A 24,550-nucleotide genomic window follows, 5' to 3' on the forward strand; every position below is an offset into this window, starting at 1 on the left:
TTATTAGATTCTTCAGTGGATTCCTTTAAGATTTGAATTTTAAGAACTGAAAAGTGAGCATCAGCAAGTATTCTTCCAAATGTATTGCTTTATGTTCTTTGTGAATATAATTTTGCAGGTTACCGTTTATCTTAGAGTAGAAATAACATTATCACAAACAGTTCTGTGCATGTCCTTGGTACCCACTCTATGACTTTTTCATTTTAAGATCCTATTTTAAAATTTGGATTTATTATTGCCTGAAAATAAGGGTTCTCTAGTCTTCACCAGAAGAGATTATGCTTTTACATTTTTGAGCAGTCTTAAAGTTATAGGTGGAAGTAGAAAGAAACATGATGGAGACTTCAGAAAATTCAAGTGTGTCTGCTAGCAACTGCCTAAACTTTCTAGAGAGAGTTGGGGTGGAGACGAAGTGGGTTTCATGATTGTCCACATCAGAGATAAATCAAGCCATTTCAAAAGCACCCTTGATAGAAGCCAGTGGTCCTCAGTCTTTGACTGCACAGGAGTATCACCTGGGAGTCCTGTGTTTTTTTCTGCTACTTTGGCCTCTTCATTAGAGATTCTGATTTAACTGTTTCTGGTAGTGCCCAGGCATCAGCATTTTAAGCTGCAGAGTGATTCCAGTTAATATGCTGCTAGTGTTGAACACCACTGTGTAAGGAAAGTTAGGTAAGTCCCATTGGCCTGACTGGTAGTCCAGGCTCATTTTAATGAACTGAAGTAGCAAGTATGAAGAACACTAACAGAAAGTTTCTTTTAAAACTTGAAAAAATAAGCAACAAGTTAGCTACTATCATAGTGTATCTAGCTTTCTAGGCTGATGTCTTTCAAAAATTAAATCCAATATTGTAACAAATTATATTTGTATGGTCAATTATAGTTTGACAGAGATTTTATGTGAATATGTGATTATAGGCATATGTTTGCTTTTGCAGGGAGAAAACAAGTCTGAGTATTTCTTAGGATTAACTCCAGTTGGTGTTGTTGTCTACAAGAATAAAAAGCAAGTGGGGAAGTATTTCTGGTAGGTATGGCTTGAGAACAGAGTTGGCATTCTATGTTTTGGGCTTATGGGACTCCTTTGTCAGTGAAAGAGTTGGGGAAAAGAAACAGGTATTTTTCCAGTGGTTGGTAAATAAATGAGTGAAATTGGGTGTGAGTTTTCTCCTATTGCACCTCAGTATATGTTTTCTCTGTAAATTTCAGACACTGTGATTCTAGAATCTCTTTTCCATGGGAACTGTGTGTAGTAGGATTTCTCACCCATTTCAGTATGTGCTGATGGGCTGTGGATCCAAGACTATTCTAACTTTTAGCTCCAAATGGGAATGAGTTGGAGACATTGGGAAGCCCGTGACCCTCCACTGTGTTTGGGAAGGCGGCACTGCCACAGTCTGGGGATTCCAAGGTCATTGTGCATTTAGTGGAAAAGCATAGGACAATGAGAATGGAGTTTGCATTAGGGTTTGTGGGGAACTCTCTCTGTCCCTGTATGTACTGGGTATGGAGCAGTATATAAAGGAGCCAGTATTCAGCAGTCTTTTTCCACTGGACACTTCCCTGATATTCTGAAAGGTTAATACTTAAAAACAGCAACAACAACATCTGCTTTGTTTTTTAGGCCTCGGATTACAAAGGTTCACTTCAAGGAGACTCAGTTTGAACTCAGAGTACTGGGAAAAGATGTAAGTTTTCAAGTCCTTAGCTTAAATTAGAAGCGGGGTGTCTTCTGTGTTCATTTATAGCTTAAAAGACATTGTGAAGAAATATTTTCTTCAGCTGCTTCCACATGGAGCCAGGTTAATTAACTCACATCACAACTTCTCAAGGAAGGAAAGGGAAGTGAATAGAAATGAATGAGAGAGTAATGGAGAAATGGGCATTTTAGATTTAGCAAAGGAAAGCAAAACCTTTCTAAGGCAGAGGAGAGAATAGGAGGTGATCACTGTTATTAGTGTAATTTGCTTTCCAGTGCTCTCTGTGAGGATAGAAGGTAGGAGTTATAATCAGAAGGGTATAGCCTGCATTCAGGACTGCCAAAATGTGTTCTAATTTTGCTGTAATGTAAATTAAACAACGTTTTGGGAGTCTCACTTCTGCTCTTTCCCTCATTGAGTGTGATAGACAAACCAGATGGAAATTCTGGATGCTTTCAAGGGAGAATGTGAAAATGCCGGCCTTTGCTTTGCAACTTGGCAGTGTCCTCTGGGAGTATTGGGTAATGGGCACAAAACTTGTCAGTGCCTGGATGTGCTTTCATGCCTTGACGGGTATATTTGAGAAAAATGGTCGAAAGAAGGCAAAGATGTGAAAGCTTCCTTTTGATCTACCTGTGAAAATAATGCTTCCTTGAAATGCTACTACTGTAAGCCATATATTACGGGATACTTGAGTGAAAATATGATGTTCAATCCATATTTATGGGATACATGAGTGAAAACATGATATAGGAGAATCTACCCTCTGTCTCTTTGATACTAACTTTGTGCAGAACAAAAACTAAGTGGAGTTTAATTGATTTTCTTGATTAAAGAAAAGTAAATTGGTGCTTAAGCATGCACACATTGAGACAGGAATATTAGAGCTGCAGCTACATTTGGGCATGGTATTTGGCAGAGTGCCTCACATGTAGTAGGTACTTCATAAGTATCTGTTGAATGATCATTGAACTGATGCACTGAGATACTGTGTGCTGCCAAATCAGAAAACCTGGTGCTACTCTTTGTTCTAATAGGAAAAAACCATTATTTCATCCTGAACTATATGGCATGCTGCCATTTACTGATACAATTAAAATTGGATTTTGAAATTAGTTTTAACAACTTGTAAGGAAGTGAAATTCCAGATTTTTGAAGAAATGATAGTACAGAAGCCATATAGTTGTCTTATGGTCTAGTTTGGAGGAAATCCAATGTGTTCTTCAGCTCCTGATTAGACATCTCAATTTTAAAAGATGTACATTATAATGTAAGACTGAATTAAAATCATTCAAAAAGTAGAGTAGCTAATTAGGAGGGTTTTGTAGTTTTCTCCATATGTTGCCATTCATTACGTTCACATGAATAATAATTCATCTAAATAATAATGCAAGGAATAAGGTCTGTTAAATATATTTGAATATCATGTTTCAAGTTTTTTTTAGCAGAATATGATAATCAAAAGACTTTTATGGAAACATTACTATTATTCAAAGTATTATTTCCTTATAAGCTATTTTTGTGAGTGAGGTCCTCTGGTGAATGACTTTCATGTTATTACTACAGTGCCTTAAAATATATGTCTACTACTGTCTCAGGATAAATATTTGGCAAAGTCCCAGCTAACCTGAACTTCCATCTTCTTGGACTTCTTCATGATTAGGCAAAAACAACAGCAACAAAATTGATATCATCGTGTTATTTTTCAAATGACAGTGTCCATCAAATGACCCTGTTTCCTGCGTACTCAGCTCAGGTGTCTCCCATCCCCACCTCATTCCTTCCCCAGCTTTGAGATGAAATGGATGTCTGGGGAGACCCAAGGCACTGCACACTTCTAGGTCATTAAGCTCAATGTCAGTGATCTTTAATAAGGTGACAAAGCAGGTCACATAACTCAGAGGCTTGAATTAAAGGGTTTTTTTAATTGCTATTAAGTATCACATTAATTTAGTCAAAGCATTCTATTTCCTAAGTATTCTTGCTTGTGGGTCTTTTCTCTTTCTCCACCAGGGTACCTCTCTGTGAGGCAGTGATTTACATAATGGCTGAATTAGGTTGATTATTATGGAGGCCTAACCGTACTCACAAACTGAATTTAAAAGCCCCTTAAAACCCATCACTTGGAACAGTAATCACATTCAGCATGAAGAATGGTTGAAATGCTTATTCTGCTGGTTTGCAGGTCTGGTCAGACTTAGTATGGTCATTGCATTTAGGCCAAATTCAGAGATACTTTCATACATTAAGCTTCCAAATAAGTAGCATTATTTACATAATTTTGTACAAGAAACTAAACTTTTAGTATAAAGATCGTACATGTTCACTATAGAAAATCCAGAAAATACCCTGCAAAGGAGAAAACTAAAATTACTCATTATCCTAACACTCAGAGGTAATGATTATTAATATTTTGATACAGTTGCTTCTAGATTTCACCCTATCAGTGTGAATGTGTATATACATAAATGTAGATTATCCCCTATGTGGTTTTGTACAATGCTTTTGTATTTTATATTGTATCATAAGAATTTTCCCTTTTTTGTTAAATTTATTCATATGTTCCTGCATGGTGTTTGATAAGTTTTCTTTTTATGTGTTTTACTTTTTTTCTTGCTATTGTGGATGCAATCTTTTCTTTCTGTTATTTCTTCTAACTGGTTTTTGCTAGAAGTGAAAGCCATGGAATTTTATTTGTTTATCTCAGATCTAGTCATTTTGTTGAATTCTTATATTCCAGCTGAGAGTTCTTAATTTGATTCTCATAAATTTTTATAGGTATATCACTTGCAAATGAAAATAATTTATTCCTTCAATTATACTGTTTATGTTTCACACTTTATAGTGTTAGTCCGAACTTCTAGAAGGGAACTAAGTGATGTAGCAGTATAAAGCATCCTTGATTGGCTTTCTGTTTTAATGAAAATATCACTACTATTTTATCACTATGTGTTAGTTCTTGGTTTTAGGAATATGTGTTTTTTACTAGGTGTTGAAATTCTTTTAAGTTTATTATCAGATGGTTGGTTTTCACTGAATACCTTGAGAACTAAGACTGCTCCTTGTTTACTCATTCAGCAACTTAGGCTTATTTCAAAATCCGGGCAAGAGATGATAGTGTCTCTGTCTCAGTGGATCAAGGTGACAACAGTCAAAATGCAGAGAAGCTGTTGGATTATGGATTTTACCACCAGGGTTTCCTGAATGTGGGCAGATATGAGAGGAGTCCTGGTCACTTAAACGAGTTTGACCTGCAAAGCAGGAAAGATAGAGCTACCATCAGGCAAAGTGGGGAAGGTTATGGATAGAGCAGGCTTGAGGAGGCAGATCAGGAGTCCCGTTCTTAACGTGTTGAATTTGAGATGTCTTTTAGACATACAAGTGGATGTATTAAATAAGAAGTGAGCTATGTGAGCCTGGAATTCAGTACCAGAATCTGAGCAGAATATATAAATTTGAGAATCATTGCCATCTGCTAGTTTTTGAAGCCATGAGACTACCTGAAATCACTGGGAAAATGAGTATAAATGAGAAAAGAAGAGAGAGAACCAGCAAAGGAGGCTGAAAAGAATCAGCCAGTGAGGTAGAAGGAACACTAATTATCCTGAATGCCAAGTAAAAGTCATGTATTAAGCATGTGTCAAATGATGTTGATATGTCATATAGGGTAAGGGCTGAGAATGGGCCACTGAATTTAGGAATGTAGGAGATCATTGAGAAGATGAGTTTCAGTGGATTGGAAGAGTAAGTTTCAACCCAGCAGTTCCCCTCTTAGGTATGTGTACCCTAGAGAGGTGTTCTGTGCAGCACTTACATAAAAGTCAGAAAAAGAAATTAACCCAGAATTCCATTAACAGGAGAATGAACAAATAAATTGATGCATATTCATTAAGAAAAACCCATAAGAGAAGTAACAGGAAGATAAGAATTGGAGAAGGTGAATGTGGACAACTCTTTGGAGGACTTTTGGCACAAGGGGAATCAATAGAAATATAGCTGGCAGGTACTGTGCCAACATCAAGATATGAAGAGGATGACTTTAAGGATGACACCCACCATGAAAGATTGCAGAATTTCATCAACTGATGAGATCCAAAGCTGGGAGTTTTAGGGGGGAGGAAAGAGAATGGTCTGAAAGCAGCAATGTGGAGCAGGGAGGATCCTCCCCACTTTTAGGTTCAGAGATGCAAGAACAGTGGAGACAGAAGACACAGCCATTCCTTGAGGGCTTCAGTGGAAACAGGGTCTTCAGGGATAGCGAGTGTCTCCTAGTGCAGGAAGGTGAAGGACATATGAGAGAACAGACTGAGGAGCGAGGGGGTTTGCTGATGAGAGGTCATGGATTCTGGAGGGCACAAAGCAAGGGTTTCAGGAGTTGGGTAGTGATGAAGAAAGAGGCAAGGGGGTGTGCTGAGCATTATTTGGGGGTGACTGAGATACACAGAGATAAGGAGCATCGTGAGAATTGGTCCAGTCGATTGGGAAGGGAATGATGATTGGGTTTCCATGTCTGCCCATTTCCTCTGGAGATGTAGGGTAGAAGACCTAAAGAAGGTGGGGTGGTTCCAGTGCACTACCTGGTTCAGCCTGACCCTTCTCAGAGGAGGGCCTCTCTTACCTGTGGGCATGAGCTCAGAGTCAACACTTGAGAATGGATTGAGGACTTACGGGGAAATTGGGTGTTACATTAACTCTGGACTTCACCCTCCATGATCAGATGTGCATTTCAGAAAGCACACTTGGCTGCAGGGTGTAACATTCCACAGACATGAGCACAGGGGCAAACAGGGTAGGAGATATGATCAAGGGGATACAAGAGGGGACTCACTGCAAAGATGGAAAGAAGTGGGCAGATTTGGGAAGCATTTAGGGGTTTAAATTGTTTCTGATTGGTAGCAGATTCATTGTTTTTGTGGAAAATAGGAATTTAGGATAATACTGGAATTCACTGGTTTTGGCAACAAGAGGAAGATGTAATTCCTAACACAGGACTAAGCCCAGAATTCGGCCTGTAGTAAGCACACTTGTGAAATAAATGAAAGAATGAATAAATGCTGCTGTGCTTACTTTTGTGTATAATACCTCAGGAAACTAACCTCAGCTAAAGTTACCCCGTGTGACAGGATGTAGAACCAAAAGTTTCCTGGCAACCCTGGCTGTGAGTAATGAGATCCACTTGGCGGAACTCTTGGGCTTGCTTTAAGGAGAGTACACGGGAAGCCGTGATGGCCAGGAGTCATCACGGTTTGTCAACAAGTGCAAGAGGTCTCACATTAAGCCAGGGGTTCCTTTCACATTTTAAATGGTACTATAGATTTTTAAAAAGTATTTTTATTTGAAAATAATTTAAAATTTATTTAAAAAGTTGTAAAAATTAAAATATTAAAAAGAACGTATTCATTTACTGTTACCTAGAGTCACTTATGTTTTACTTCACTTCCTTTGTTATTTGTGCTTCTTTCTCACTGTACACACACAGGCCATTTTCTTTAGAAGAGCTTGAGAGTAAGTTACGTATGTCATAGACTATAAATATGTAATTGTGTATTTTCTAAGAATAGGGATATTCTCATGTAACCACAGTATAGTTAATAGCTTAATACATTAATAATGATATAATACTTTTACCATCTAGCTTCCATATTCCAATTTTGTTGGTTGACCTAATAATATCCTTTTTAGCATTTCCCCCCTATAGTATAGAATACAGATAACTTCCTTTAATGTGGAACACTTTCATAGCATTTTGTTATCTTTTATAACATTGACATTTTAAAAGAATACAGTTATACCCCACAAAACAGAGAGTTTCTTGTTTCATGTTTTTCAACTGTTTCCTTGGGATTAGACTGAGGTTGTGCATTCCTAGATGTACAGCTGCATAGGTGAAATAGTGTCCTTCTCAGGTGTCTCATCTGGGGACACATGGTGACCACCTGTCCCTCGTTGGCTGTTAAGTTTGATCACTCATTACGGTGTTGCCTGATTTCTCCGCTGTATAGTTCCTGCTTCTCTCTTGCAACTAATAAGTAGTCTGTGGGGAGATATTTAAATCAATGTAAATACCCAGTTCCTCTTTAAAATTCTCATTTAGCATTCATTGAGGATTTAAAATTTAAATTTAAATTTAGCATTCATTGAGGATTCTTGCCTGATCCAGTCTTCTACTAAGATGGTTGCAAAATGCTGATTTTTTTCTAGCTCTCTACTCCCTCCACATTTATGAGTTAGCCCTCAGCATTCCACTGAAGCAAGAGCTCTGCCTTCTCTCCCTTTTATTTATCTATTGTCAGTAATTATTAACTTCTGTTTTTTCAATGGTTTAAAATATATTGCATACCTATTTATTTTTAATACTTTCAACTTTTATTATAGGTTAAAGGGTACATTTGCAGGTTTGTTACATGGGTGTATTGTGTGACGGTGAGGCTTGGAGTCCTAATGATTGCATCATCCAGGCAGTGAGCATGGTACCCAACAGGTGGTTCTTCAGCCCATGCCTCCCCCATGCAGTAGTCCCCAGTGTCTGTTGTTTCCATTTTCATGTTCATGTGTATTCAATGTTTATTTCCCACTTACTTACAAGTGAGAACACCTGATACTTGGTTTTATTTTCTTGCATTAGTTCACATAGGTACCTAGCTATTTTGCTGTTCAGATTTGGTTAATGGGAACCCCTTCAATCTGACTCCTCTGCCTTTTGGATCTGCCCCACCCCCCATCATTTTAGGGCAAATATCTTCTTTTTTTGCTGTAGTATATTTCAGGTGCATGTTGTATCAGCCCTGCCCCTACCCTGAGTGTCAACCATTCTTCCAAGGAGCTCTGGTTCCTTTTACTGGGAAATGGTCTAGATCTGGGTGCTAGGTGTGGTCATTGCTACTAGGGTGACTTTGCTCCTTGGTCTTTTCAGTTGACAGAGCTAGGGAATAGATGCGTGCATATACACACACATAGACCCTAATACACGTATATAGAAATAGAAATACATGTACACATGTGCATATAAGCATACACATATTGATACATAGCTTAGAAATCATGAGTTCACAGCATACCTCCAGTTCCTGTCCATAACCACAGGGTTCTTCCTTACCCTCCCTCATTTTTTATTTGTATGTCCTTTCTTTGGCCATGAGAATCTTGGCTTCCAAAAAAGCACACATTTACTCATTTGCTCAATTCTATAACACATACCACATAGTTTCAGAATTGCTTTGGTCAGCCACTAAAATGGACAATTGTTTGCTGTTCTTTCATCCATATGCACCACTTTGCCAAGACAGAGGACGTAAGAGTCAAATACTGTGTTCAAAATTTACTTGGATTGGTCCTCCCTTCCCTTCCCTCCTTCTCACCATTCATGTCTTCCGTCTTCATTCCTGTGCTCATGTATTCATTGGAAATCTACTTAGGTTTATTGTTTCAGGTTGTTTTTAGTTATAGCTCCCTCTGCTTCACATTCTTGTTTAATTTTATTTTTTAATATGTAGAAGGTTAACTTGCTTTCAAAAATCAAAATTACTCAAAGACTCAGAGAATTATCACCAACTCCCATTTTCCTTCCGTCCTGTTCTGCCATGCTTCCTTGTAGGTAACCAACTTCAGTGTTCTGTAGTTAATCCTCCCTGTGTTTCTTTTTGTAAAGATACACATTTTTTTTCTTCATTGTTTCTTTCCTAAAAGGTAGCATACTGTATGGGCTTTTGTACTGTTTTGGGGGTTTTTCCCCACTTAGTAATATCTCCTAGAAATTATTCTATATCAGTTCATTGAGAGCTTTCTCATTATTTTGTACATAGCACTCTATTGAATGTATGTAACGTAGTTTATTCAACCAATCTCTTATGATTGAATATTTAGAAAAAGTTTTCAATATTTTACAGTCACACATTTTCCTTCATTCAGTAATTTTGTGTGTACATGTTTTTGGAGGGATGTCTACGGGTTCAATTCCCAGTAGAGGGATTGCTCGGTCACAGTGGTGAGTGCGTATGTAGTTCTGTTTGGTATTGCCATATGCCCCTGCTTCACTCATAGTTGTACCACTTTGTGTCTCCAACTACAATGTATAGAAGTCCTGGAACTATAGATTTAATATTTTCCCTGACTATTCTTAAGTGTGGCTGTTAGTAATAATTGGGTCCTGATGCCACATGACAGTTTGATTTGGAATCTTTCAGATTTAGTGATGGACTGTTAGACACGTGATCAAATAAATGTTTTAAGTCCAGGTCTCTCGCTCACTAACTGTGGGCAGTTCACTGAACAACATTTAACTACGTTTCCTGATCTGTAAAGTGAGGATGATAATATCTCTTATGAAGCTGCTGTGAAGTTACAAGCACCTAGTGCGAAGTTGGACATGTAACGGGCACACAGAAGAATCCATTTGGACTTCTATGTTCGTATCTGTGAATTCCTTCAAATAATAAGAATAAGCTCAACATGATAGTTTTCAAGGTTTACTGGAATACGATGTAATTATTTTCTATGTTCTGGCTCATATTCTCTCTTTTGGAAGTTTTGGAGGAAAAGAAAAAAGAGGAGAAGCAATGTAATCTAATACATCTTATTCAATTCTAATTTATGCTTCTATGAGCTAGAGTTGTATACAATTATCAAGAATCAACTTATTCATCTGTAAAATGGGTAAGATGGTTTTCACATTTAGCATATGTTTTGAAATGTAGCCCACATAGCTGATAAGAGTACTAGAATATTTTGCTGTTTTTGTTCTTACACTGTGAAATATACATGCAGAAATGGAAATTAATTTTATTCTTCAAGTGCCGTGTGAAATGCACAATGATGTTTCAATTAAAAAATATGTAACCATATTACATGCATTTCAATTTTTTTAAAAAATGTGTGTGTGTATGTATGTGTAGAGGGTTGTTTATGCATAGTGCAATATTTTTTAAACTGGAGTATGTACTTACCATACACTTCCTTGAAAGAAAGTTCTTTGCTCAAGTACATTAAAACAACCTACAACCTTACCAGCTCTTGGAGATTCGCAGTATATATTAGCACATTAAAGGTCTGAGTGTTTAGCCCAGTGTTTCCCATACTTATCTGAGCAAAGAATCCCTCTATGCCAATATTGCAAGACCCTAGTGTTGTAAGAAACACTCCTTGGGGAGCATCGTGTAAAGACTGGAAATAAGATCATGTTTTATTCAGTGTCTTAAAATTTCCTTCTGACTTCCTTTTCCAAGTAATGACAAAATTGGTGAATTTTGTTGCAGGACTCACCCTCAATTCATTAGCCAGGTTTAAACTCAGGATGCCTAGAAAAGAGAGCATGAAAAAATATGAGGAAAGTCATTAAAACACATATTGTGCCCAGGATATCATGTATACCAACATAGTTTAATTTTTAAAACTACAGTTAGTTTCACCATTTAGAAAGATAACATTTTTCAAAAGACTTAAAATTTTATAAGCTTTCTTTGGTATCTATTTCCAGTTGGAGAATAAAGATTGCAGTTCGACTACTTGCCTTCCTTTGCATGATCAGTAATTAAGAAGAAAAAGTTATTTTAGTCATTTGCTTCCAGCCGTCTGACTATTTTTGTTTCTCTCCCTGGAACCTAAACTCAGTTAATGATTGCGAGTTAATGTAAATCTTGTGTGAACTGGATAGAAAGAAAAAAGCAAAAATCTCACAGTACTTTAGACTTGTAATCGTCACACTTCTTTGTAGCCTCTCCCCCCACCTCTGTGGAACATCAGTAGGAAACCTCTCTGCTGTAGACCTTCAGGTATTTATATAATGATTGTATTTTACTCTCCTTAGAAGTACTCATCTCTTGCTCTTCAGTGATGACCTACACTGTGTATCTTGGGTTACTTCTAATGTGACCTTGGATGTGAGCCAGGTTTATAATGGGATTAAGAAAGGTATTCATACCCATAATTTTAGGGAGCCTGGGGAAGGCAGACTGTCCAGTTGTGGCTGTTTCCCAAAACAGAAACAGGGAGGAACCTGTCAGAGTACAGGATTGTATTCTTGTGTCAAGAATACAGGCTTAAGAGAGGCAGTGAAATGGGACTAGGCCCAGGCAGAATAAGTGGGTGTGCTGCTGGCAGTGTGAGCCCTTCAGTGATCCTGTCAGGAATCCCAGTACCCTTAGAAGAAGCTAGGCGAAAGTAGATTTTTTTCTTTAAGCTTGCCAAGAGAGACATAGTCAGCCAAAATGGGAAAAGAAACTGGGAAGACCAGAGGGAGTTAGGTTGGGAATTTGTTGATATAATACAGATCCTAAATTCTTACAAATGATGGAATTGGAGGTTTGAGTCAGGTTTACCTAGAGACGCATGGGGCAGTAATATCCACGTGATACTGGACTTACAAGTGACTCAAGCTTGATTGGTTTATGAAGTAAAAAGAAATAGATTCAGAGAACAGCTTTGCTTCTGGTATGAAATGACCAAAGCTATAAAGGTATTTGAGTAATTTTATAAAAAGCGAGCATTGGATTCTTGGCTAAAATATTTTAGCAGGAGATTGGAATGAACTTCTTTCATTAAGCAGCTGTTCATCTTGGTGTGAATGAGTAGAAATGTGCTAATTGGCCATGTTTATCTGGAAAAGGTTTGGTAAGTGAGAGTGGTAGAGAGAGCTATATTTGAAATGCCATGGCAGTGGAATTCATGCCAGCAGTTACTGTACATGGCAAAAGTACACAGAATTTATTCAGAATACCTGGCTCCTGTTTCAATTATGTTAAGCCTCCTTTTAGTATTTGGATCATTCTGCCAGGAACAGGATAAAAAATAGGCAGCTTGTCCTAAAGCTCACTATAAGTGGAGAATGAGTTCATACTTGTCATTTGTACTTGGCAGAAATAATTAGGAAGCCAGTGGGGAGGCGCTTTTGATCCTTTAATATATTTGTACCCAAGGAAACTTGAGAAAAACTGAATTCTGGTTGGATTTGAAATACCTTTTATCCTTTCCTTAAGTGATGGTAGTTTTATAAAAAATTACTAAAAATTAGGCATCCTGTGACCAGGTCTCTACTTGAAAAGTAAAAGGATACAGTCACCTACCTGACAAAAAGAGTTGAAAACCAGACTAAGAAAAGTTTGAGATTTAGAGGAGACTTTGTTTTATTTTAAGACGAAATACTTTGCTTGTCCTTCCAAGACTTTTGGAAGACCCATGGGTCCCTAGGTAAACCTGACTCAAACCCCCAATTCCATCATTTGAAAGAATTCGGGACCTGTATTATATCAGCAAATTCCAAAAGTCTTGGAAGTCTTTGGAAGCATGTAATTAAATAAGTTTTGATATTTTTATTTACTTAAATTATACCTCATTTTGGATTATTTTGCTAAAAACCTAAAAATGTCTATGTCACAGAGAAGTCATTCTCAGCCATCATTTCTAGTAGGTGGTAATTCTCAGTATGCCCTGCCACACACGGTACTTCCATTGTTGAAAGGCACAGGGAAATGGTGGGTCTACGTAGTAAGGAAGGATGTAGTGGGAGAGGGGCAGGGGTAGCCTCTCCTGGTCTTCTCTTTACCTTAACAATTTATCTTGATAGAATGCAGTCACAAGCAGACTTGTTTTAAATGAATAACTTGTACATTCTATTTTAGGATGATTCAGTGCCCTTAAAAACACCCACCCCTTAGAGTAGTGATTGCCTCTGGGGAAGGGAATTGGGGACAGTGGTGGGAGGGAGATTGAGTTGTCAGTGTATACCCACTTTGATAACTTTGCCATTTATACCGTGTACATGTTATACATGTGTCAATGACAGGGATATGTTCTGAGAAACAAGTCATTAGGCGATTTTGTCGTTATGTGTACATCATAGAATATTTTTATGCAAACCTAGCTGGTCCAGCCTACTACACACTGACAGTCGAGGAAAATAATGAGACAAGTCTCAATCATTTTAGATTTATTTGCCAACGTTAAGGACATGCCAGGGAGACAGGTCTATGCGTTTCTCCAAAGATGATTTTGAGAGCTCAACATTTAAAGGGCCAAAGATGGGGTGTTGAGAAGCACACAGTTTTCACTAAGAGGGAGGTAGGGAAAAATAGTCATTCATGCCTTTGTCTGCCTCAGTGAATCTACATTTTTTTTTTTACATAGGATGACACAAAAGGGGCAGAGGAAAAATGTGGAGAACCTGCATTTTATGTCAGATAACACAGACAAAATAGGGTAAGGGAACAGTCAGATAATGCATTTGTGTCTGAGGTGACTGTACCTGTAAAGATAAAGCTATCAATTTGCATTGCCATGGTAAAGTTTTAACAGCTCACTAGGAATTTCCTTGTGGGAAAAATACGGGGGAGGCCTGTAGGTTTTCATCTTGTAGCAATCTGATTTATGAACCAAAAAGGAGAGGCAGGTTTGCATGACCCAGTTCCCAGCTTGAATTTTCCCTTTAGCTAAATGAGTTTGGGGTCCCCAAATTTAATTTCCTTTCACAATACCTAGGCTATACAGTATAGCCTATTGCTGCTAGACTGCCAACCTGTACAGCGCTGAATACTGCAGGCAATTGAAACACTACGGTAAGTGTTTGTGTATCCAAATATATCTAAACACAGAAAAGGCACAGTTAAAATGCGTTTTATAATCTTAAGGAACCGTTGTTGTATATGCGATCCATCATTGACCAAGACATCCTTATACAATGCATGACTGGATATTTAAAAATAGAAAAGTACAAGAAAAAAAAAAAAATCTCTCTAAGGGTTCCTATCTTCTGACAAAAGCCTGGGCTTTCCCTCCCTGCCCAGAGGAGCTTTTGTGATTTCCTGTGCGTCCCCTTTTCCAGCTCTGCCAGCAGTTTCTTTTGCTGTTAAGGAAAACACTTTCTGAATTCACTGACTTTTCTTCCTCACCTCTAATTGTATAATCCCTATCCCCTTCACAAAGGCCTTGGAAGATTTCTTACCGTGAAATGTGGTAACCTCTGTTCAAACTCGATTTGACCTTTCTGGGTCACTTGAGAGTTGTACTCTCTCTTCCCAGCCTGTCTGACACTGTTTCCTGGTATATTTGGACCTCTCTCACTCCACCTTCAGGAGCATCTTTGCAGTGATTCCACCTTCATCCGTTCTGTGCGCTCTCCCTGAGCCGTCTTGTTCACAAGGTGAGATCACCTATGTGAGTAGATGTCCCCTCTCTCTGGCTCTCTGCACCTACATCCTTATTGGCCCTCTAGGTGTCCCATGGGGACCTCAAAATCAGAATATCTTAACCTGAACTTAATGTCTATTCCCTTGTCATCCAAATGCCCATTTTTTCCACTTGCTATATTTTAGTAGGACCCAAACCAGAAACCTGAAAATTTTCCTAACTTTCTTCCTCCACCAGACAAGGTTTTGGAATTACAGCTAGCCTTGCTGTAATGTGTGTATGTTGGCGTGGTTTCCATCATCTCTCTTCATCTGACAAACTCCTAAGTTGGGAAGCATCATTCAAGTTGGACTTGGGAGAAATTTTATACACATAAATGTTCTGTCCTTATTAAAAGTAGGAGACAAATCATTTCAATTATTCTTTTGCATTGATTGTTTTGTGTTTATGAGTGCACAGAAACCTCATTTCAGAGGCATTTGCTTCATTTGAGACTTGAGTTTGGTTTGTAGCTTTGAAATTAAATTAGCAAGTATGTAACTTCACAGAGCTTGTGGTTTATTCTGTTAGCACTCATATTGTGTTTTGCTTAGTTTTCTATTCAGTTACTTAAAATATAAGTAGTATTTTCTGCAAAATTAGAATTACAGACATATCTTGTTTTTTTGCACTTCACTTTATTGTGCTTTGCAGATACTGTGTTTTTTTACAAATTGAAGATTTGTGGCAACCCTGTCAATCTGTTGGTAGCTTTTTTCCAACAGCATATGCTCACTTCGTGTCACTGTGTCACATTTTGGTAATTCTTGCAATAGTATTTCAAACTTTTTCATTATTATTATATATGTCATAATGATACAGGAGCTAAGAAGGAATTACTTAGGTAGATAACACAGGCATGGGAGTCCTCCTCAGTAAGGCTTTTCTTTTTAATGAAAAGCAGTCCCGAATCATTTTCTAACACAGACCACCCTGCAAGCTAGGAGCTTGCACCGGTGGGTGCCGGCAGGAACTAAGGACAAGACATTTTCAAAATGGTGGGTCCATCTTCCCGTCTCTGCCAGCCACACGTACTATAAAGGAGCAGACAAAATGGCGCAGATCAACTGGAAAGCCCATTTGCATAAGAAGATTAGGGTAGGGTGACCAGCCTTCCCCGCACACTATGTAGACATCATATCTGATGAAGCCATTCTGTGAGCCCTACATGAATTAGACACCGCCTTCTCCAGCCTGCCTATAAAATCTGCTGTGGTCCATGGCCTCCCCCCTTTTTCAGGTGTCTCTCTCTCTTTCTCAGGGAGCTGCTTTCCTCGCTCCTTTCTTCTCTCTATTAAACTTTCCACTCCTTAACCTACCCACATGTGTCCATGTCCTGAATTCTTTCTCAGTGCATGACAGTGAACCCCAAGGTATATACCCCGGACAGTGTAGCCGCTTCAGTAGTGATCTGTGATCAGTGATCTTTGATGCTACTGTTGTAATTGATTTGGGGTGCCGTAAACTGCATCTATGTAAGATAGTGATCTTAATTGATAAATGATGCATGTGTTCTGACTGCTCCACAGACTGGCCATTCCCTGTCTTTCTCCCTCTCCTTAGGCCTCCCTATTTTCCAAGACACAGTAATATTGAAATTAGGTCAGTTAATAACCCTACAATAACCTCTAAGTGTTCAACTGAAAGGAATAGTTGTGCATCTGTGATTTGAAATCAAATGCTAGAAATGATTAAGCTTAGTGAGGAAGTCATCTTGAAGGGTGAGATAGGCTGAAAGCTAGGCCACTTGTGCCAGTTAGCCAAGTTGTGAATGCAAAGAAAAAATTCTTAAAGGAAATTTGGAGAACTACTCTAGTGAACACAAAAATAATAAGAAACAAAACAGTCTTATTCAGATTTGGAGAAAGTTCGAGTGGTCTGGATAGAAGATACAACAAGCTGCAGCATTCCCTTAAACCAGAGTCTCTAATCCAGAGCAAGGCTCTAACTCTCAAGTTTAAGAGAGGTGAGAAAACTGCAGAATAAAAGTAGGAAGATAGCAGACGTTGGTTCATGAGGTTGAAGGACAGTAGCCATCTCCATAACATAAAAAGTACAAGGTGAAGCAGCAAGTGCTGATTTAGAAGCTGTAGCAGGTAATCTAGAAGATCTAGCTAAGATTATTGATGAAAATGGCTACACTAAACAACAGATTTTCAGTGGAGACAAAACAGCCTTCTTCTATTGGAAGAAGATGCCATCTAGGACTTTCATAGCTATAAGGAGAAGTCAATGCCTGCGTTAAAGCTTCCAAGGACAGGCTGACTGTCTTGTTGTTTGCTACTGCAGCTGGTGACTTTAAGTTGAAGTCAATATTCATTTACCATTCAGAAAATTCTGGGGTCCATACAAATGATGCTAACTGTACTCTGTGCTCTATAGATGGAACAACAAAGCCTGGATGATAGCACATCTGTTTACAAGATAGCTTAGAAAAAAATACATATATATATATACACACACATATGTGTGTGTATGTGAATTTTTTTTTTTTCAAGATAGAGTCTCATTCTTGTCACCCAGGCTGGAATGCAGTGGTGTGATCTTGGTTTACTACAACCTCCACCTCCCAGATTCAAGGCATTCTCCTGTCTCAGACTCTTGAGTAGCTGGGATTACAGGCACCTGCCACCACGCCTGGCTAATTTCTGTATTTTTAGTAGAGATGCGGTTTTGCCATGTTTGCCAGGCTGGTCTTGAGCTCCTGACCTCAGGTGATCCGCCTGCCTCAGCCTCCCAAAGTGCTGGGGTTACAGGTGTGAGCCGCCGCTCCTGGGCTGGCTTAGTGACTATATTAAACCCAATGTTGATATCTACTGCTCAGAAAAACAAGATTCCTTTCAAAATATTACTACTCATTGACAATGCGCCTCGTCACTCTAGAGTTCTCATGGAATTGTACAAGGAGATTAATGTTGTTTTCATGCCTGCTATCACAGTATCTCTTCTGCAACCCATGGATCAAGAGGTAACATTGACTTTCAAATATTGTTAAGAAATACATTTTACAAGCTATTGATGCGATAGATAATGATTTTTCTAATGGATCTGGACAAAGCAAATTGAAAAACTTCTGGAAAATATTCACCATTCTGGATGCTCTTAAAATAATTTATGATTTATGGCAGGAGGTCAAATTATTCTGACTAGCAGGAGTTTGAAAGAAGTTGATTTCTACCCTCATGATGACTTTGAGGGGTCCAAGACTTCAGTGAAGGAAGTAACTGCAGATGTGGTAGAAATAGCAAGAAAACTAGAATTAGAAGCGAAACCTGAAGGTATAACTTAATTGCTGCAATGTCATGATAAAACTTCAAGGAATGAGGAGTTACTTCTTATGAATGAGCAAAAGTGGTTTCTTGAGATGGAATCTACTCCTGGTGAAGATGCTGTGAACATTTTTTAAATGACAACAAAGGATTTAAAATATTACACAAACTTAATTGATAAAGAAGTGGTAGGGTTTGAGAAGATTAACTCCAAGTTTGAAAGAAGTTCTTCTGTGGGTCATATGCTATCAAACAGTATCATGTGCTACAGAGAAATCTTTATTGAATGGAAGAGTCCATTAACACAGATAGCTTCATTGTTGTCTCATTTTAAGAAATTGATACAGCCACTCTAACCTTTAGCAACTACCACCCTGGTCAGTCAGTAGCCATCAGCATTGAGGCAGTACTTTCCATCAACAAGAAGATTATGACTTCCTGAAGGCTCAGATGACTTTTACCATTTTTCACCAATCAAGTATTTTTAAATTATGGTATATATGTTTTTTTAAAGACATAATGCTATTGTATACTTAATAGACTACAGTATAGTGTAAACAACTTTTACATGCACTAGGAAACCAAAAAATATGTGCAACTCACTTTATTGCAATATTCACTTTATTGCAGTAGTCTGGAGCTGAACCCACAGTATCTCCAAGGTATGCTTGTACAGTTGCTCCTCAGCATCCACAGGGTATTGGTTTCAAAAACCTTCCCCCCAAGTCTGAGGATGCTCAATCAAGTTCCTTATATAAATGGTGTGGTATTTGCATATAACCTGCACACATCTTCCCATATACTTTAAGTCATCTCTAGATTACTTATGATTCCTCACATAATATACATGCTATGTAAATAGTTGTTATGCTCTATTGCTTTTTAAATTTGTATTTTTTTTTCCTGAATATTTTTGATTCAAGTTTGGCTAAATCTGCATATGTGGAACCTTTGGATATAGAGGGCTGATTTGTACCTTCAATGTTGTTTTATTTCTTACATATTAAATACAGAGAATCAAGTAACTACTGGATTAAAATAATTAGCTTGTATTATACACCTATTGTATGATACTGTACATATGCATATTGTTTTTTGATCCACTCAGTAACTTGACGTAGAATGGAGAAATATGGCATCAGAGACGTTATTTAATTTTCCAGATGATGCTGCTGGGGTGTTCACTCCTTCTGGTGGTTCTTCCTGAGGTTCTTTGCTCATTGCTTTATGTGTGACTTGTTCATCCCTGAAAGTAATACACTTAATGACTGGATTTATGGGCATCTTCTTTTGACTGGGTTTTGATTTTCACATGGTCTGTGCTTTTCCTGTATTAGTGGCTGTTTATGAGGGAGATTTTATAGTATTTCACCACCACTGTCCAAACTGTCTGTCATCATGGAGCAATGTAAAACTAGGTAATAAAGGTACTTTAAGATTTAAATGGAATTTATAAAATTTTAATTGATGGAAGGTGATTTTAATGCACCTCTCCAAAAATAGTTATCAAGAGACAATTATTCTTTATATATTTTCAATAATCTCTCTGCTTGAATTTTTGTTACCTAAAGGGAGCTGTTACTTGAAGAATGCTATCTTCCTTCCCTGGTCATTATTCATATTCTCTCTCTTTCTTTCTCTCTTAGTGTAATGAAACCTCATTCTTTTTTGAAGCTCGGAGTAAAACTGCTTGCAAGCATCTCTGGAAGTGCAGTGTGGAACATCATACATTTTTTAGGTAAATTGATGTAAAAATTTTGTTTGTTGTTTTAATAAATAAAAATGGCATTTGTTTTTATAAAAGGAATTCCATCTACAAACAAATTTGGAATTGTTTCCCTTTTATTAATTTTCTCAATTCCTAATTCTCTGGATTATATTAATATAAACATGCACACATATATTCATGTATGTGTACATGTATATACACATAGGTACTTATACACATAAATACAGTTATATCTTTGATGCTACAAGAAAGGATCGAGGTAATATTTTTAGGTTTATGTAAAACGTGCAGCCATTGTTAGCACCTATGTAGTATTGGTGGAAATGGAGTGTTCTGTGCATAATTAATTTTAACAGCCTATCAGCCGTCTAGGTAGAAATGTAATAAGGCAGTTGGGTGTACAAGGCTCACTGGAAAGACCAAAGTTGATGATGTCACTTAAGTAGGTATTTACAGAAGTGGCTGGATGAGGTCACCAGTGGAAACAGTGGAGACAGAAGCAAAACTCCAAGGACTGAGCTTGGTGGCCCCTCCCGACATTACAGGCCAGGATGAGCCAGTCTAGAGTATGAGAAGGAGCAGTCAGAAGAGTGTGTGGTATCCTGGGAAACGAAGAAAGAGAATGTCTTGATGAATAAGGTGCTGGCAACTACCTGCAGTCCTCTTGGGAGGTCAGGTCAGATGAAACTAGAGAACTGACCTTTGGATTGTGGGGATACTTTTTCCTTGTTTCACGTCTTTATGTTGTAAAAATAAAACAGAAATTTAGCTGGTGATACATTAAGCTTTGTTTTTTGTTTTTTAAATGGAAACAAAATTGAATTCTTCCCTGTTTCATCCTCATGGAGTGTGAATAGCATGATGTTGGAGAAGTATTCTTATAAAGTGGCTGGGGTCCTTTATAAAGTTTGTGTTAGGAGTAAGGGGTGGCCCAGAATGCCTATAATGTTGAGTCTTTGTCTGATTTTCTTTTACAAATTGATTAGAATGCCAGAAAATGAATCTAATTCACTGTCAAGAAAACTCAGCAAGTTTGGATCCATACGTTATAAGCACCGCTACAGGTAAATGACATTTTTTTCCTTGGGGGGATGTGTTTATAAATAAATAAATAATTCAGCTGTTATGCTCAGTGAAATTTTTGATTTATTTTTTATTTTTTCTTGCATTGCCAGTGTGTTTTGTAAGCATAACGGTTTATTAAAACTTTCTCAACAAACATCATTTTCAAGATTTAATTATATTTAACATTTGCATTAGCTGTGTTGTGGGCTTTTAGACCATTGTAAAGTTTATTATCTTCAGAAATTCATTTTAATACAGTTATTTATTTTTAATTATGCGTGTTTTGCTATTATGAAACAATGTAGATGCTCTGAATAGTAACTAATTGTGTTTTTAAGACATTCAGTTGATCCCCTAATTTAATACAATCTATACTTTTTATATAGTGCATCAAACCATGTTTTTTCTGCAGCATAAAGCCTGCATGTAGTAATGCTAGCAATTATATCTCAACTTTATTGAGCAGTTACTAAGTGCTACCTACTGTGATACATGTTTTCCATTCATTGCTTCATTTAATTATCAATCTTCTGTAATATTAGGTCCATTAATGTATGAGGACATTAAGGCTCAAAGAGGTCAAGTCCCTTCTCCAGGTAATCCAACTAGGAGGCAGGGCAGTGGGATCCATCCTCTGGCGCTCTAATTGCAGAGCTCATGTTTATAACCATTAGGCAAACTGTTAGCCTGTTGTGGAAAAAGCCTGATTGTCATACAGCTAGGCAGGTGCTGATGTCTTTTTCTAATACCAGCATTAAAAATGAGAGTGGGTTCTATATTTTGAAAAAGAATTTGTCTTGTTTCGATTCATTCTGTTCAATGGAGAGAGCCTGTGATGTGCAAGGCATGGTATTAGGTACCCACAGATACAAAGAATCAGATCTACCCACTTCTGCCTTCAAAGAGCTATAGTATTATTCAAACAATGAAGGAGGTCCCTGGGCCTTGTAAAACCCAAGCAGGTGGGGAAATGCCACCTAGAGTCACAGAGATGGGACACTTTTGTCAGTTCCATTGGAGACATCACTGAATGAAATGCTCCCTTAGGAGGTACAAAAAAAGCCAAGGCAAGCATTTTCAGGACAATAGTCCTCTATGCTAGATTTTAATTCTTCTCTTTTATAATGTACTTTTTGGGTCTTGAATTTGAGATTAAAGATAATCAATAAAAGGGTGATGAATATTAAATATTCAGTGCATTCATCTTTATATATTATTTAGTTGAAAATTTGCTCATTTCATGACTAAAAAATACTTGTGTCATGGTATTATAGATATTCTTGGAATTTACATGAAGGTATTCATTGATATGTTCATGTTTAACCTTTAGGTTTTCACTGTTGTTCTGTAGGTGGTGATACAATTATGAAGAATTTAAGGAAGTATTATTTATGTTTATCTTGAGAAGAACAGATAGTAGACAGTATTCGGACTGTTCTTCCAGTTGTGGCATAAAAACGCCACCAGGGTTATAGAGAGAATGTCTCCTTGTTCCTGAAATGGAGCTGGTAGAAAGACATCTGTCTTAATGTTCACACTATTAAAATTTTAATTATCCTGTTTAACATACGCTGTTGTTGGCTTCCACAAAGTTAGCCGTACCTGATTTCTCAAATTTATTGAAATGCAAATGTTGTGGCTACTGGGAATTATTATTAGGAAGTTATTGGATTTTGCATATTAAATATCATTTATTCCAAGGAAGTGATTAAAAGTAACCTTTGCAAAATTGGAGGCCATGCTAAATCTGTTCTAATTTTGTGGATGATGTTAACTGCCTAGTAAATCTTAATGAATCTTAAATCTACATGTCTGTATGTAGGAAACACTAACATTGCACCATCCTTGGAAGAAAGATGATGCCCAGAGCTTAGGCAGGGATGAGTCTCTGATTGCTGGGGGGTCATTAGCATACAGACTGTTTATTGTCAAAAGAGGGCAAGCAACCAGAGTTTAACCAGCACAATATGCCTGCCACTTTCTTGAGACATTCCAGAGATATCCTGGAATGAAAGCAGAGCTCTGGAAACACATTCTCCTCCTTTCACCCTGCAGGCTTTTAAAGAATAGGGTATAAAGAACAGCCTAACAAGTGGCTGCAGTGTATGAATGCAGGTGTCTGGGTGTGTTTGTGTGTGTAATTGTGTATGTGTTTATAATGGTGTGTTAGTGTCTTTGTGGTTGTGCATGTACCTGTGTGTGATGGAGGAAGACAAGAGTTCTAGTCTTTACTCTCTCTTGCATTTTAGGTCTTGCAAAATGCCAAGGACAGAGGCACTTTTTGGGAAAACTAGTGCTTACTTAAGGGAAAAATTGGACTTTTTTAGTGATACGGGACAATTAAGATTAAAAATTAAATTTGTGAGGAAAGGCTGAGCTGAAATCTGATGTTCCAATACTTTTTGTTGTTGTTGTTGTTTTATTACCAGAGACCAATAATCTGAAATAGAAATCTTTGATTAAACATTTTGTTATACATTGCTATCTTCCCTGGGCCCCTTACAAATTAACCTTGCCTTTACCTGTCATTAACTTTGTGGGGTGCTCCTAGTTTTGATGAATTAATGAGCTGTGTAGAATTTACACTCGAGAATTGAGAAGGAGGGCTTAGAAACTCCCCTGGGAACCCAGATCCTCCTTGTAGGCCTTAACTCACAGGAGCTGTCATGAGATTTCACATTCTATGAAGCATGGAAGAGAGACCAAGTTCTCATAAGAACCTCCTTTGTGTCTGTTGCTTTCACATGTGCAGCTTTATTTAATCCACACAATGACCTGCCAAAGAGGTTTCATATCCCCCTTTATATAGATGAGAAATTGGAGCCTCCAAAAGTAAAGTAATTAAGGGTCCCTAAGCAGTAAGTGGCAAAGCTAGGATTTTGAACCTGAGTATTTCTACTCTTGTTCTTTTCTTTCTATCTCATTTAGAGGCCACAGGGCCTGCTGGCACTGCCAGCCAGCATGCAGAGGGGTGTGTATATGCCAGAGGCAGGAGGGAAGTGGTTGATCACAGAAACAAAGCTCTGTCCTGTCATAACAGAGAGCCACCAGACATGTGTAGGGACTTTCATCACCTTACACTGTAAATCTCTATACTCGTCAATTACTTTCTGCTACAAGGAAATAGGATGCTATACAAGAATACTTCTGCCAGGAAATTGTAAGAACAAGTAGAAATATAAATGAGGAAAACAAGGCTGCAAGGATTTTTACAAATAACCTTCTGAAGATCACGCAGCTAGGAAAAGGCAGAGCTTTGCTTTAAACAGGGCTTGCAACTTCAAACCCAACAGCTACATGTGCTGTTCCTTCTCCCATGCCACCAGGCTATGCCATACTGACCAGCTGGAGTTCGGAAAGCTTATTCTAGTGCTGGGTCCTGTACAGCCTGTGGCAAATCACTTTATGCTTCTGGTCCTCAGTCTTATACTAATCTTATGATATGATTTTCTCATTTGTCCTTTGTTCCGAGAGAGAAACCATGAGAAAAATTTGAATAATAAAATCTGATTATGAAATGCCTCAGTGGTTCACATATGGGGTTCTATTTTTAGGGGGAACTTTTTTCCTCTGTGAGATGAAGTGCACAGTGCCCAAGTCTTTCTGTTAATAGTGAGTCTGTTGAAAGTAGG

General features: G+C 37.9%; 1 protein-coding gene across 5 annotated transcripts in view; it reads left to right on the plus strand.

The window, feature by feature from the left end:
• The window catches only part of EPB41L4A (erythrocyte membrane protein band 4.1 like 4A), a 275,434-nt gene that overhangs the window by 160,710 nt on the left and 90,174 nt on the right, over positions 1-24,550 (plus strand). For all 5 annotated transcript variants that reach the window (XR_012090887.1, XR_012090888.1, XM_073010770.1 and 2 more), the window contains 4 exons: positions 939-1,027; positions 1,625-1,688; positions 19,771-19,862; positions 20,840-20,917. Coding sequence is in view for 3 of the 5 variants with exons in the window: in XM_073010770.1 (XP_072866871.1) it covers positions 939-1,027; positions 1,625-1,688; positions 19,771-19,862; positions 20,840-20,917 (323 nt within the window). In the remaining 2 variants the exon portion in view is untranslated. The remainder of the gene's footprint in view (positions 1-938; positions 1,028-1,624; positions 1,689-19,770; positions 19,863-20,839; positions 20,918-24,550) is intronic.

Source organism: Chlorocebus sabaeus, chromosome 23, assembly GCF_047675955.1.
Source record: "Chlorocebus sabaeus isolate Y175 chromosome 23, mChlSab1.0.hap1, whole genome shotgun sequence".
NCBI classification, from domain to species: Eukaryota; Metazoa; Chordata; class Mammalia; order Primates; family Cercopithecidae; genus Chlorocebus; species Chlorocebus sabaeus.